Consider the following 13393-nt stretch of genomic DNA (forward strand, 5'->3'; position numbering starts at 1 on the left):
TAAAAATTTTCGATTAATGTCCTTGTTTATCGCGCTGATCCAATTGGCCCATTCTTTCAAGATACCACTAAATTACATGAGTCGGTGGCCCACGGGCTTCGTGGGAAGTTCCAATTTGGCACGAAGTCTATGAAAGGTTGAAAATCCCTGTGATAAGCGTTTGAATTTAAGTGATATTTCCGCATGATTTCTTCTATATTTATCATACTTGCCGACTTTATTTGGGAACCATGAATAATAATCACCGGCAAAAGTGAATGAAAGCAATGAAATTCATCAAATTCACCGAGACGATTGCTAATCATGCGTAATTACCGATCTATCGCAATTGTATAATGAATCGGTTTTCGCATAATTGTGTGTGTGCCAATCGTCTCGATAAGTTTGATAAATTTATCATTTTTACCAATGATTATGCATAATACCCAAGCGTCTTTGGTAAATTCGATAAATACTAAAAAAGATTGTGTAATGACAATTTGATAAAATTATACTTAATATTGTGGTGCGAGCGTAAAATTCGTTGAGTGGGAATTCATTATATTTTTCGTCTTGTTCGGAAATGCCTATACTGCTGCATCTCAATATAACGATAATTTCTCTACAACGATATTTTTTTTCGTCCAGTTCGGAAATGCTTATACTGCTGCATCTCGATGTAACGATAAACCCTCTCAAACGATATTTTTTCGTCTTGTTCGGAAATGCCTATACTGCTGTATCTCGATATAACGATAAACCCTCTAGAACGATATTTTTCCTTGGTCCGCAGAGTATCGTTCTATCGAGGTTTCACTGTAATTATTTTCAGACAGCTACGTAATAATTTTCAAAAGAAACCGTACCAAAAGTGTCAACGGTTAGAAGGTCTTTCACACTTTCGTTTATAACGTATAAGAGAAAAAAAGGCGTGGTGTGGATGAATAGAGCTTATCTATTTTCACTTGTTAGTCCTTGAAGGTCATTCAGTGAACATTGATGACCTTGATCCACTTTTACTACCTACGCCACTGTGTCTTTCCACGCACACATGAAATAATAATAATTTCTCACTATACGTGTTATTGTTATTCTTTTAACACGAGAACAATTGAGACTGAAATGCGAAGTTATAGCAAAAACTGGCAGCGGTAAATTTTTTCAAAGATTCGCATTTATCATTCGAATATACGTCTTAACGATAGGGGTAGTTTTATCTCCATTTATTATTAAAATTATTTTCCCCGGAGGAGGAATTTGTGACGATTCATCTTCGTATTATTATTAATATGCAGTGATTAACTTAGTTATTCCTCCGGCTTTATATATAATAAGAGAAAGTATTTTTTTTATTAATTTTATTATTGATAAATACATGATGATTTTGTCTGTAGATTATTATAATCAGATACAGAATGAATACGTGATGAAGATAGATTGAGAAATGGAACCTAATTTGTTTTCGAAGATGATTGTTATATTTTGGTACTAAGATACCGTAACATGGAGCTACATTGCACCGTTTTCGGGAGTTTATTAGGAAAAACTCATGTTAGGCATAGCAAATATGTAAAATGATTTTTGAAAATGATGTTAATATTGTGACTTTTTGACAATGTGAGAACAGGTCTAGAGCCAAGTCATCACAATTTTTTTTTTAAATTTGGTGCAAAATACCCATACGAGTGGGTAACTTTGCAGCACTTAATAAAATGATCATTTTTAAGCAAGACAATATTTTGAGAAATGGCGATCCACTTAAGGGGGTCGGTGAACGCAAATTTTCCGCAAAACACATTTTCGAATAATATGAAATTTTCTGCGTCCAACTGTTCAAGTTTTTGTCTGACGTATACTAGAAATATTTTGATATAAACTGCTGGCAGGCATTATATAAGCTAATGTTTTCCACTAAAATGATCTTTTCGCAAAACTAAGTTTTTGTTAGATAAGGAAAACATTTTTGTTTGAACACCGCTCATTCAAATGTCTTGAAACTTTGTCTCTCAACGCTATGGTGTTACGTACTTTAACACGAAGAAGTTTTTTAAATAAAATTATAACAATTTTATGGCATAAAATTTAACGTAAATTAATCATAAAAAACGTAAATTTTTAAAAAGTTTCATGTTGTTGAAGTTAATATGCTAGGGAAAAAAATAATCAGCAATTAAAATTCTAAACGCTCGTGATGAATTGTATAAAACTATCATTGAGTTGTGTTGTTTTTCTCTTCCTCCCATCGAAAAAACCATTACAAGAAGAGATCGTACACCAACCCCTCTTCTCTTTCTACCGCATTAATGTGACCACAACTTCAAAGTGCTATATGCTAATGATGATTACTTGAAATTTGTTTTCCTAAACAAACTGACTAACTGAGGTAGATACATTTTCTCAGAGTGTACCGAGTCTTTAAGACTCCCATAAGCTTCCCTGTTCAATACTGCTCCGTACAAGCTGGTCCGAACTGTTTGTACGTGATAGTTGAGTGTGTGACTGTATGTGTATAAGAGGTGTTCAAAAAAGATTAAAAAAATTTTACAGCCTATGCTATACTCAGAGAATCAGTATATGTCAAAAATTAATTGAGATCATTTTAGAAAATATGAATTCTATAAGTTGTGGCTTATCACAGAAATTTGGAATTTGCAGAAGTATGTCCGAAGGAGAAGTATCAAAATTCAAGAATGCATTTCATATGCAATTACAAAATCTAACTGTCAATTATCTGAGCAAATAATTGACAAATAAGTGTGGGACCTGCACCTAATTATTACAACAGAGTATATATATGTTCATTCTAATGAATTGCGTGATTAAATGGAATATATATGGTTACATATAGGTAGTAGCGTTCAGTATATACGCAACACTATGCCTCAGATTAATGAAAACAGAATTAGAAAATTTTTAAGTATCATTTTTCCAAATTTATGAAAGAAAAAGACTTAACTATAAATGAAAAGTCAGGAAGAAATAAGAAAGATCAAAAGTTCTTCCTCAAAAATATCATATAAGTTGATTAAGTTTGAAAAAACTATTTGAACTTAATCTCAATACATTTATTTAAAAAAAGTTTAAAAAATAATCATTTTTATTCATAGATGGAGCTTAAACTTAATAGAATTTAATCATTATTTTCAGTTTTTTTTTCACATATGCTACAAAACAATATTTACCCATCACATCCAGAATAATCTTACATTTATCTTATCTCACACACACACACACACACACACACACACACATATTTTCTCTTATTATTGCATAATCATTAAAGACGTCATTTATGAGTAAAAATATAGAAAAATTTCCAAAGTTGTTTCCAAATTTTATATTGATAATACATCCCTGAGATTTCCCGTCCGTTTTGTCCCCTATTTTATAATAAATTTTTCATCCTCTCCTTTGTTCTATTGAACCTTTTTCTAACAAAGTTTGATTTACTTTTAACATGAGAACAATAACTTGAAATTAGTGATTTACTTGCAACGTTAAAGTTTCGCTTTTTATCTTCTTATTGTTCAGGGCCATAGAAAGCCCATACACAAATACATATATTCGAAACCATCTTAATAAAGTGCATATTTCCCACTACAAAAATAATGGGAGTTCAACTTTTCAATCGATAACTTTAATGAAGTAGAATAAAAATATCCGAACACACACGTTAAGTGAGATATGGCCAACCTTGCTTTACACGAATTTTTAGCTGGTGCGAAGTATCCCCAGAGTTTTGCTCAAAACATTATTATCACACTACTATCGAGCATAGAGAGGAAACGATGTCACTGTTCGCTGTCCATACGAAGTACGAAAGCCTGGATAACCAAGCGGAGATCGAGATGTAGTTTGGAAAGAAAATTCACATTCCTCCGTGGGGATCGAACCATCAATCACTCACTGTCCGGGCGATCGGAATAAATTGTATATTGTATAATAGAAATATTTAAATCTGTATATACTTTTTTTTTTTAATAATGTGTTTTTATATTCAATGTTCATGTATTTTATATTTTTATATGCATAATAAGGCACCCGACATCGACCAACCCCCTCATCGGGGGCAATGGCTAAAATTGACAATGGTCGATAGAGCCTGGGCGGTGCACGGAATGAAATGAAATGTCCGGGCGAGTGTTCTAACCATTGAACTAGAGGACAGAGGACAATGCTCTAAGGCAGCGGTTCTCAACCGGTGTTCCGCGGTGCCCTTGGGGCTCCGTGTGCACTTCCCAGGGGCTCCGCGGCGACTCAAGGAAAATAAAATAAATAAGTGAATTTGACAGATAAAATGAAGAAAAGAGGCCTATGGGTTCCACCCTAAAAATTATATACAAAAAGAGCTCCTCGAGTCAAACAGGGCTCCGATATAAAAATTATGTACTGAAAAGGGCTCCGCGAGTCAAAAAAGGTCGAGAACCGCTGCTCTAAGGAATAGGCTCTTCATACATATGCTCTAAGGAATGAAAATGTCTGTCCTCTGTAGTTCAATGGTTAGAACACTGGCCCGGATAGGCAGAGATTTGTGGTTTGATTCCCCGCAGAGGAATGTGAATTTTCTTTCCGAACTACATCTCGATCTCCGCTTGGTTATCCATGAAATGCGATACTTTTATAAGACGCAAACAGTCTTATACTTACAGGCTTTCGTACTATCGAGCATATAATGATAATTAATCAATGAATTACAACACATCATAGGTATGATTTAAAAGACAATTAGTTTTCTACGTGTAAATAAATATCACTTACTTTCTAATTAATTTTTGACAGCAAAATGCAACTTTTTTTAACAAAAATTCCAGGCGACAGAAACTGTACAAACAGTTTGTACAGTTTCCTAGTTTTTTTATTTTGGAGACACTTTTACGACTCCGCACGGGGTAGCGACCTAGAATTTGGGCGTAACAGCCTTACGGCATACTACAAGTTAGGACAGACTAAGCCCCGGAAAAGTGGATGGGTCACTTTAAGAAAACATGAATAAAACCGAGCATTTTGAGTAAGAAAAATATATTTTTTTAATAAAATAAATATTGAACAAAATATTAATGAAAAAATAGAGAGAATAATATTTGATTACGGAAAAGCATTGAAATTAAACTAAGAATAATCTAGTCTTCAATCCCTCACTCCACAGCCTGTTTGAATTATTACCATATCCCCCCCCCCTCCTCCAAAAAAGTGACCATAATTGTGTGTGCTCAATCTCGATGACTAAAATTCGTTCATGCCATAGGAAAAAAAACACCATGCTGAAATCACTTGACATTAGTGAATGACATCACTGAAAAAATGAATCATCGCTTAGTCTGATTCAAAAAGTCATTCTGCTATTTTGGAACGATTTCTTGAACAACATCGGCATGTAGTTTTCGGTATTTCGAGGTTGTGCTGGAATTAAATTAGAGGTAGAGAAGCCTACTCTAATGAAAGATAAGCTCATTTAATGAAACTGACTTCATCAGCATGATCATTGAGAAAGTGCAAGTGAAGCTAACTTAATTTTTCTTATGTATTTTGGAAATAATTTTTTTTTTTGTTCTATGATAATTCGAGATACAGAGTTAATGATATCGAATTTTGGCTCCTACGCACGCGGAAAACGTCGTCTTTATTCCACCATTTCAAGGCCTCGTCATAGAAAGTAATTCATACACTGGAGGGGAAAAAAATGGATGCTGACTAAGCTTGTTTTCCATTGCACAGAATCTGCAAGATTTAGATAATTCTTATTAAGTTAAAAAGAGAAAAAAAAAATTTTTTTTACCTTTTTCATATTTACTTTTTGTCTTAACGAGATAACTTTTTTGCTTGAAAATGTGTTTTTATTTTATCTGGATCTCTTTTATCTGCATTTTTTGTCTCACTTTGTCTCATCCTGTCTATTTCTGTTGTCATGTGGCGGGGAGCCCCCGGTAATTTTTTGCTGAGTTTCTGGGCACTAAAATGTGCACGGTGCTGAGCCGGCTCTTACAAGGAAACGCTCCCAAGCTAATCTCATATAATTCGACAAAAATTTTACAGGCGTTAGTAGATGGTTCAAAATATGTACTGTGAAAAAAGTAGCTGTGGAATTGCATTAAGAGAGGAGTAAATTAATGTTGAATATTGGGTCTGGGATGCCAAACCCGTACAGTTAGCATCAATTGGCGACTTTGCATTCTCAAAAATTTACGAAAACATCTAATTGTGTTTATATTATCAAAACGTGCTTTATGCTGTATTTAGAGGCGTTAATATTTGAAAAATAACTTCTTAAAAGTACCACTCGAAAAACAGAATATGCAGATTACATGCATCAGTACTATCTTGCATAGTTTACAACAGATATAATTTATTACAATTGATTCAGGTCGAATGAAAGGGGTGATTTCTTTATAAATTGAAAGTGTTACAAATATGAGGCTCATTGAAGAAATGCATAAAGCAGAAACGTACACCAGCTACAACGAGCTAATATTTTGGATGCACAGTTTTGTTTCCAGCGTTTTGTTTCAAGTGCGTTGTTTGCAATAAATATGAAATCAACAGGATTTTCGAAATACCCAGGATGCGTTTCTGTGCATGAGCATGCATGCCATGAATATTTTCACATGTTGTGACGTAGCGCGGTGAAGAAAACTGGTTGTGTGCAATGGATTGTACTTTAAAAATATTGTTTCGATGAAACAAATCGATTTGTATTTGTTCAATCATAACTAAATCTAAAAATTTTCGAACGAAATGTTGTATTAGATGAGTGGTTTTAGGTGGCATCACAAACACATGAACGATTTTATCCGGTGGAGCAACACTATCACTCAAATCATTGTTTTTGAAGAGTGACCAAGAATCCACTAAAAGTACGGTTTCTCATCGGTGTGTTTTCAAAATACACTTCCACGCAGTTCCTTTTTAATCCCATTTTCCCCGATTTCGAAGCGACGGTATAAATATCGTCAGCTTGAAACATTTTCGGCTGAACTTGGGTTCCGAATTGTCTCCTTCAGGTTCAGAATACACAATAAAGCCGACAGCAGCATTCCATCTTTGCTGATTGTTGTCATTACAGTATATTTAGTGCTGTTGTGGTGGAGTGGTAAGATACCGAGTCAGAGATGAGAAGAGTTCAGTGGTACACATGGGTTCAAACCCACCCACAAGAAAGCTAGCGACGTTTTTCTCAGCTACCTCGTTGGGCATTTTGCCTGTTGTGGCGTTGTATTTGTATATATGAATGGGTCGTAGCATGGATAGATTGTGCCGCACTTTCGATCTGTTTTGAACCCAAAAAAATCAAAAGTTCTCCCCGAATGAATTTCTTTATTTAAAACCTGATTGATCAGTATTAAACATCTGGTTATCCTTCAACTGCGAATTCTTAAAAAAAAAAAAAAAAAAAAAAAATATATATATATATATATATAATACACACACACAAAAAGAATTATTTCAAGAAAAAGGAAAAAAATTGAATTTTTATGAGAGTGAAATAGAGAGAACCTATAGCTATATTCAGTGGGTTTTCATCAGGGGGAACCCCATACACGAAAAGTGTAGGCGTTTCTGAAGGGTGGCTACGCCTGAATGCATTAAAAACACCTACACTTTTCGAACCATGCATGGAGTTCCCCTGATGAAGACCCACTGAATAGGTCCTATTTCACTCTCATGAGATTCAATTTTTTTGTTTAATAATTCTTTTTTGTATATATATATATATTTTTTTTTTTTTGAAACAACAAGTGAGCAGCACTAGCGCTTTTGTCATTCAAAAGATATTTTTTCACTACCTCTTCATTTTTTATCTTTATTTCTCTTGTAATTTTATCCTACTATATATATACATCATTTACATATGCTTTTGAAATATTTACAATATGATCCTCTTCATAAATCTGGTTTTGAGCTGTCATTTTAGTAATTTTTCTGCTAACAGTTCTACATTTCTGTTTAAAATAACAGCGCCATTTTCCGGAAGCTTTGGATGACATTTTTAGTGACAGAGATTTATTACGAGCTCAGCTTTTCAAATCCGAGTCATGTACGTTTACATGCCTGCGCCTCGCATCCTGAAACTTTTGAAAAACATATTTTTGAATTTCGTATAGTTTGTGCTTCTTATCACCAAATTTGTTGACCTGATTTTCCCACAAATACATTTGAGACTAACTTTTTACAAATCTATACTTGCTTCGAACAGATTTTAGTGTGCGATGTTTAATTTTTTTTTTACTGTTACGCCAGTACTCAACGGCTTCTTCTCCAGCGTAGTCCAACCCCTCGGGGTAAAGGGCTTATATCCCTCATGGGACATAACCTGGGCCATGTCTGGTGTTAAAGTATTCAACGGATGCTCTTTTAGTTTCAAATGGGATATACTCTGGACTTCCTCATTTAACTCTTCACCAACATACATTTCACCATTTTCATCTGTAATGTCAAAATCGGAATTCTCAAATTCACTTTCGTCAACCGATGACTCGAAATCCAGAGTGTCTTCTCTACTTGATCACTAAACATTTCACAAATGGATTCAGATTCTCTCAAAATTTCCATGATTTTATTTTTTAAATTTAGTTCGGCTTCTGTAAAATCTGTCAGCTCCATTTCTTGAACAGATAATTCGTGGTACAGCATCCGCACCACGTTGAACACATTAATATGTGGTGGTATTTTCTATTTGAAAGCTACAGCTGGTTTAAAAAAATAGATTCAAAAACATTGAGGTATAAAACAATGCAATTTCATACGAAGGACTTTCCAGCATTAAACAAAACAACAACAAAAACTTATTGCAACTCGATAATTTGTTTCACTGTAAAATAAAAGTGTAGGAAATGCACGATTAGACTAAAAATATATATTCAAACTCAATTTCAAACACTTTTGAATGCAAAATACCCAAAAATAACTTTACAACAGATTCAAACTCATACGGAAGAAACACGGACAGTTCATTTAAGAATTTGTCGCTTTTCCTCTGAATCCTCGCCAAGTGGGGTTGCATTTGGCGTTAAAAATGTTTATTTGTATTCATTTTTTACAGCTTTTCTGTTGCAATTCCGCAGCTTTTTTCCCAGTACATATTTTGAGCCATCTACTAACGCCTGTGAAATTTTCGTCGAATTCTATGAGTTTAGCTAGGGAGCCGTTCCTCGCTAGAGTGTGAGACAGGTGCTTCTGTAGCGAGCCCTAGGAAATTTTTATTTTGAATTAATTTTGACTCCGCCCAATGCTAATAAATACTGAGGATGGACTCGCAGAACCCTTGCCACTGCCGTTAGCGGGAGGTGTCTGCTAGCCATGGTCACCCACATCCAAATGTCTGGGCTGAGATATTTTGCAAGCCCAAGGCCAAAATTTTCCTTAGACTCTCTGCCCCCCCCCCCCAATGTAAAGTTACTGGGTAAAAAAAAAAAATCATAACTCAAACATAAAGTGAATGTTAACATTTGTAGCTAAGACCCTCATTCTCCCATCATGCATTTGGAGAGGATCCACAGAGTTTTCAGATTTGAGTTAGTTAATATTCACAGAAACGAAAAGTGTCGTGGATAACTTGTAATGTATTTTGATGGGATGGAATGGTTTCGCAATTATCTCACTGAGATATATTTCAAGCTATAGTCATTTTCTCATGAAACTTTCCCATTTTGTTTCGGAACAATTACTTGTTTGTGATAGAAAGCTATATTTATATGCATATAATTATACGATTATAAAATATATTTATATGCAGAATTTATATATATATAAAGGAAGCCAAAATAATAGCCGTATTTAGCCCAAAATAATTGGCAAGCTTGCCATGTACGTTTCGTCAAAATAATAGCCTTATTCAATCAAAATAACAGCAAAATTAATAGCACAAAATAACTAGCACTATTTTGTAAAATAGTAGCTTTTATTTAGTAGTATATTTCAAAATACGATATTTTGAGCTGTCAATGGCGTTCGAATCTTAATGGATAAATATGAATTCTGTATTATGTTATAATCTAGTTATATAAGAAATCACAATACCGCTAAAGTCTAAACTACCGTAATAATATTTTTACATACATTTTCTAAAATATTAACGCCCTATGAAAAGTTTACTGTAAGTGCTAGTACGGCCTTTATCTCATCAACCGTTCATCGTAGAGGCAGGGCCGCCTCTGGGGAGGGGGGGGGGGAGCAGGTGGGTCTCGTGTCCCGGACGCTGGACCAGAGTGGGCACAAATTTTATTCTCAAACATCTCCTTCAGCATTACAAGGGGGCGCCAAAATGCGAACTTGGCCCGGGTGACCAAATATCTAGTAGCGGCCCTGCGTAGAAGTATAGTTCCGTTTTAGAAAATGCTCAAAATTGTTTTCAGAAATCACCCAATTCTAGCTTCAACAGTGAAATCACAAGACAGTGAAATCACAAATCATCAACAGCGTGTCACAAGATAAAAAATTTGAATTTTTAAATGATCCCTCCCCCCGTCCTCTAACTTCCAATTAGAAAGTTATTGCCCTTCTCTTCTAAGCACACAAAACCACGTATTTAAGTGAAATGTTCGCAGAGATATTCGAATTCAAAATTAGGTAAAAGGTGAAAAATCATAGAAAGGTTGGAAAGAACAGCGTAACGAGCTTTTCCGTTACTTTACGAAAGTAGTGCGCAAACCGTGAGTCGTGATCCCCACCGGGGGTCACATCAATGAACTGGGGGGGGGGGGTCGCGAGATATTCTCCAAAATAAAAACTTCTAAATAAGAAATTCATTTTCATTTAAAAATGCGTCAGAACTCAATAATGCCTTTATTCAGCTGAGCTAATTACCATGCATCATGCAATGTGATTTTATCAAATTCTACTTGTACAATAATCAATATATAGGCTCTCTCATGACAGAATCATGAATGTGCGACAGAAAACAAAGAACGTGGGAGAATTGCCCGATATCAAAATTGTATGTTTCTTAAAAATCAAAAACACAGAATAGAATGATAAATGATATTTGATTATCCGGAGGAAAATGTGGCTACTTAATGGTCTACTTATATTTCAACTGCAGAATCATTTCGTAATCGGATGATTCTTTCTTAATCACCCTGTATACGAAAATCAAGGTCAAAATCAACACTTCCATCTCGCATAAGGGATACTTAGTACATCAAAAAACCAAGTAAATATTTATATGATATTATTTTAAAACAACTGAATATCTTTGGAAGTAAATATCACCTAATTAAAATCGGAACAAAGGTTCCGGAAAGGGCTTTCGGGACAGGACGTTTACTGGCAAAAAAAAATTGGTATATTCAGGAAAACCGGAACATATGGTCAGCCTATGTAGGGATCGCTGATAAATTTCAATGGGTAAAAAGGGGGGTCACGCATCGAAAAGTTCGCGCACCATTGGTTTATGCCATTCTTTCTCCCTTTATCCGATTTTTGAATTCAAATATCTCAACGAATATTGTAGTTGGAAACATGGATTTTGTTTATTGGGCTCAGAAGAGACAGGACAACAACTTTATAATTAGAAGTTAGAAAAGTAGGGTAACGTATGAAAATTTAGTTTTTTTAAAAAATTTTGTTATACATCGTATTTTTACTCTCAAAACTGGTACAGGGCGATTTTCGAACACATTTTGAGCATTTTTAAATTGAAACCATACCTCTCCGACGAGCGGTTGATGATATAAAAGCTAAATCAGGACTTACAGAACACCCTGTATGCATAATTGAATATTACCAAAGAAATAATAATAGTATGTTTAAGTGTTTGTTTTTAAACATTCTATGTATTTATCTTTTCACATAGGAAATTGCTGTTTCACCATTGAAATTTGCAAATATGGTTCGGCCACCGCCCCCCGATATCTGGAAAATGCATTAGAAAGGTGAGAGAGTTCAGATAACGGATATATTATACCATATTTCAATTACGAAAAGAATAATTATTTCGATACATTTTGCTAATTTTAGTTTGTTTTCATGAGTATAATGTGAATTAACGTGATGATGATTTACCCAGGCGAAAATTATTACTGGTGTTAACATGTGTCCTTTAAAGGTCATTTTTCCCCCAAAAAAATGTTTTGTCTTTGCATGTTGGCCGTTTGGTGCGCGAAGTTCGAGATATGGATGATGGACGATGGGACTTGAGCGCTATTCGCGAAGAGGAATTCGACCAGTTGGCCGTTTACTTGGTGCCCGACCAACCATGTGATGAAGCCGAAAACAAGGCCGAAGCAAGCCTACCCAGGAACCTCGTCCTAAGGCCCTCCCAATCACTTAATAATGTGAGTTTGAAAACCTCATCTGTAGTTTTGGATTTTAGCTGGATCATTCTTTCGAAATTACCGTTAATAAAAATACTGTATTTTTCTCAAAACAAGCGTCGCGGTGAGCAAAACACATCAAAATGAATTTATAAGTTTGACATGAATGCATAACATAAAAATGCTTACCAAAACTTAATTCACATTTAAAAAAAAAGCTATATATTCGCATTCTACAAACAAAAATTTGCTAAATGATCTGAATGAATTCTAAATAGTTGAAAAAAATTAATTAGGTTTTGAATGTTATAGTCTTTTCAGCGTTAATATTTTTGTCAATCAGCCAGTCTTAACCCCGCAAGCTTTCGAAATTGCCTAGTTTTGATACATAGGCCTAAGTCAGAAAAATGGCTAAATAAAAAAAAATCGTAGAAACATCACGGCTTTTTACACGTGAACTCTTCGTATAAGCCGAGGGTAATTTTCACCCAAAAACCTAAAAATTTTAATATAATTGAATTTTTTACATTAGATTTACAGTTTTCACTTATAATAATTAATTTTTTAGCAATTTTTTGTGATTATTTCAATTTTTCTACTATTCGAAATTATGTGCATAATTTCACAGTTATTATCATTTGTTCCGGACTCTGCCACGAAGCTGGGCTGGAAGAGAATTCGGCAACGGGATAAGTCCAGTGGCAAAGTTCTGGCGTTCATTCATTCACTTGTTATCACTGCGTGCGCACAAAAGCTCCAAATATACAGAACAGCACGAACAACACGTATCTGGTACTAGTAAGTCATGCAATTAAAATTGCTGAAAAGGTTATAATTTTGGGCACGTGTTCAAAATTTAATTTGAAATTCAATTTTCCAAAAACTAAAAAAAAAATTAAATTTTGCACGTAGAAAAATTGATGAAAACATATCAGAAGAATTTTTCCTCGTTTTGATTTTTCACACTTATTTACACCATTATGCTAAATTTCATGTAAGTCTGGGAAATAGCTTTTTTAGTTATCCTGCACGCACTATAAACAACTATGAAATTATGCACTAAAATTGATTAAAACAAAAAAAGTTTAGCTAAAAAAATCCATCATTGTAAAGGAAAATGTAGATAACACTGAATTATGTATATGATAAATTTAAAATATGTAGAT

General features: G+C 34.4%; 1 protein-coding gene across 2 annotated transcripts in view; it reads left to right on the plus strand.

Moving 5' to 3' along the window:
• Positions 1-13393, plus strand: part of LOC149064701 (uncharacterized) — a 90737-nt gene that overhangs the window by 60685 nt on the left and 16659 nt on the right. For both annotated transcript variants that reach the window (XM_089254930.1, XM_089254931.1), the window contains exons 3-4: positions 11768-11846; positions 12079-12248. In XM_089254930.1, coding sequence (XP_089111056.1) covers positions 12087-12248 — 162 coding nt within the window. In that variant the 5' untranslated portion in view covers positions 11768-11846; positions 12079-12086. The remainder of the gene's footprint in view (positions 1-11767; positions 11847-12078; positions 12249-13393) is intronic.

Source organism: Pholcus phalangioides, unplaced genomic scaffold, assembly GCF_987345545.1.
Source record: "Pholcus phalangioides strain wild (caught in Gottingen) unplaced genomic scaffold, Ppha-v1.0 ptg000042l_1, whole genome shotgun sequence".
In the NCBI taxonomy this organism is placed as follows: domain Eukaryota; kingdom Metazoa; phylum Arthropoda; class Arachnida; order Araneae; family Pholcidae; genus Pholcus; species Pholcus phalangioides.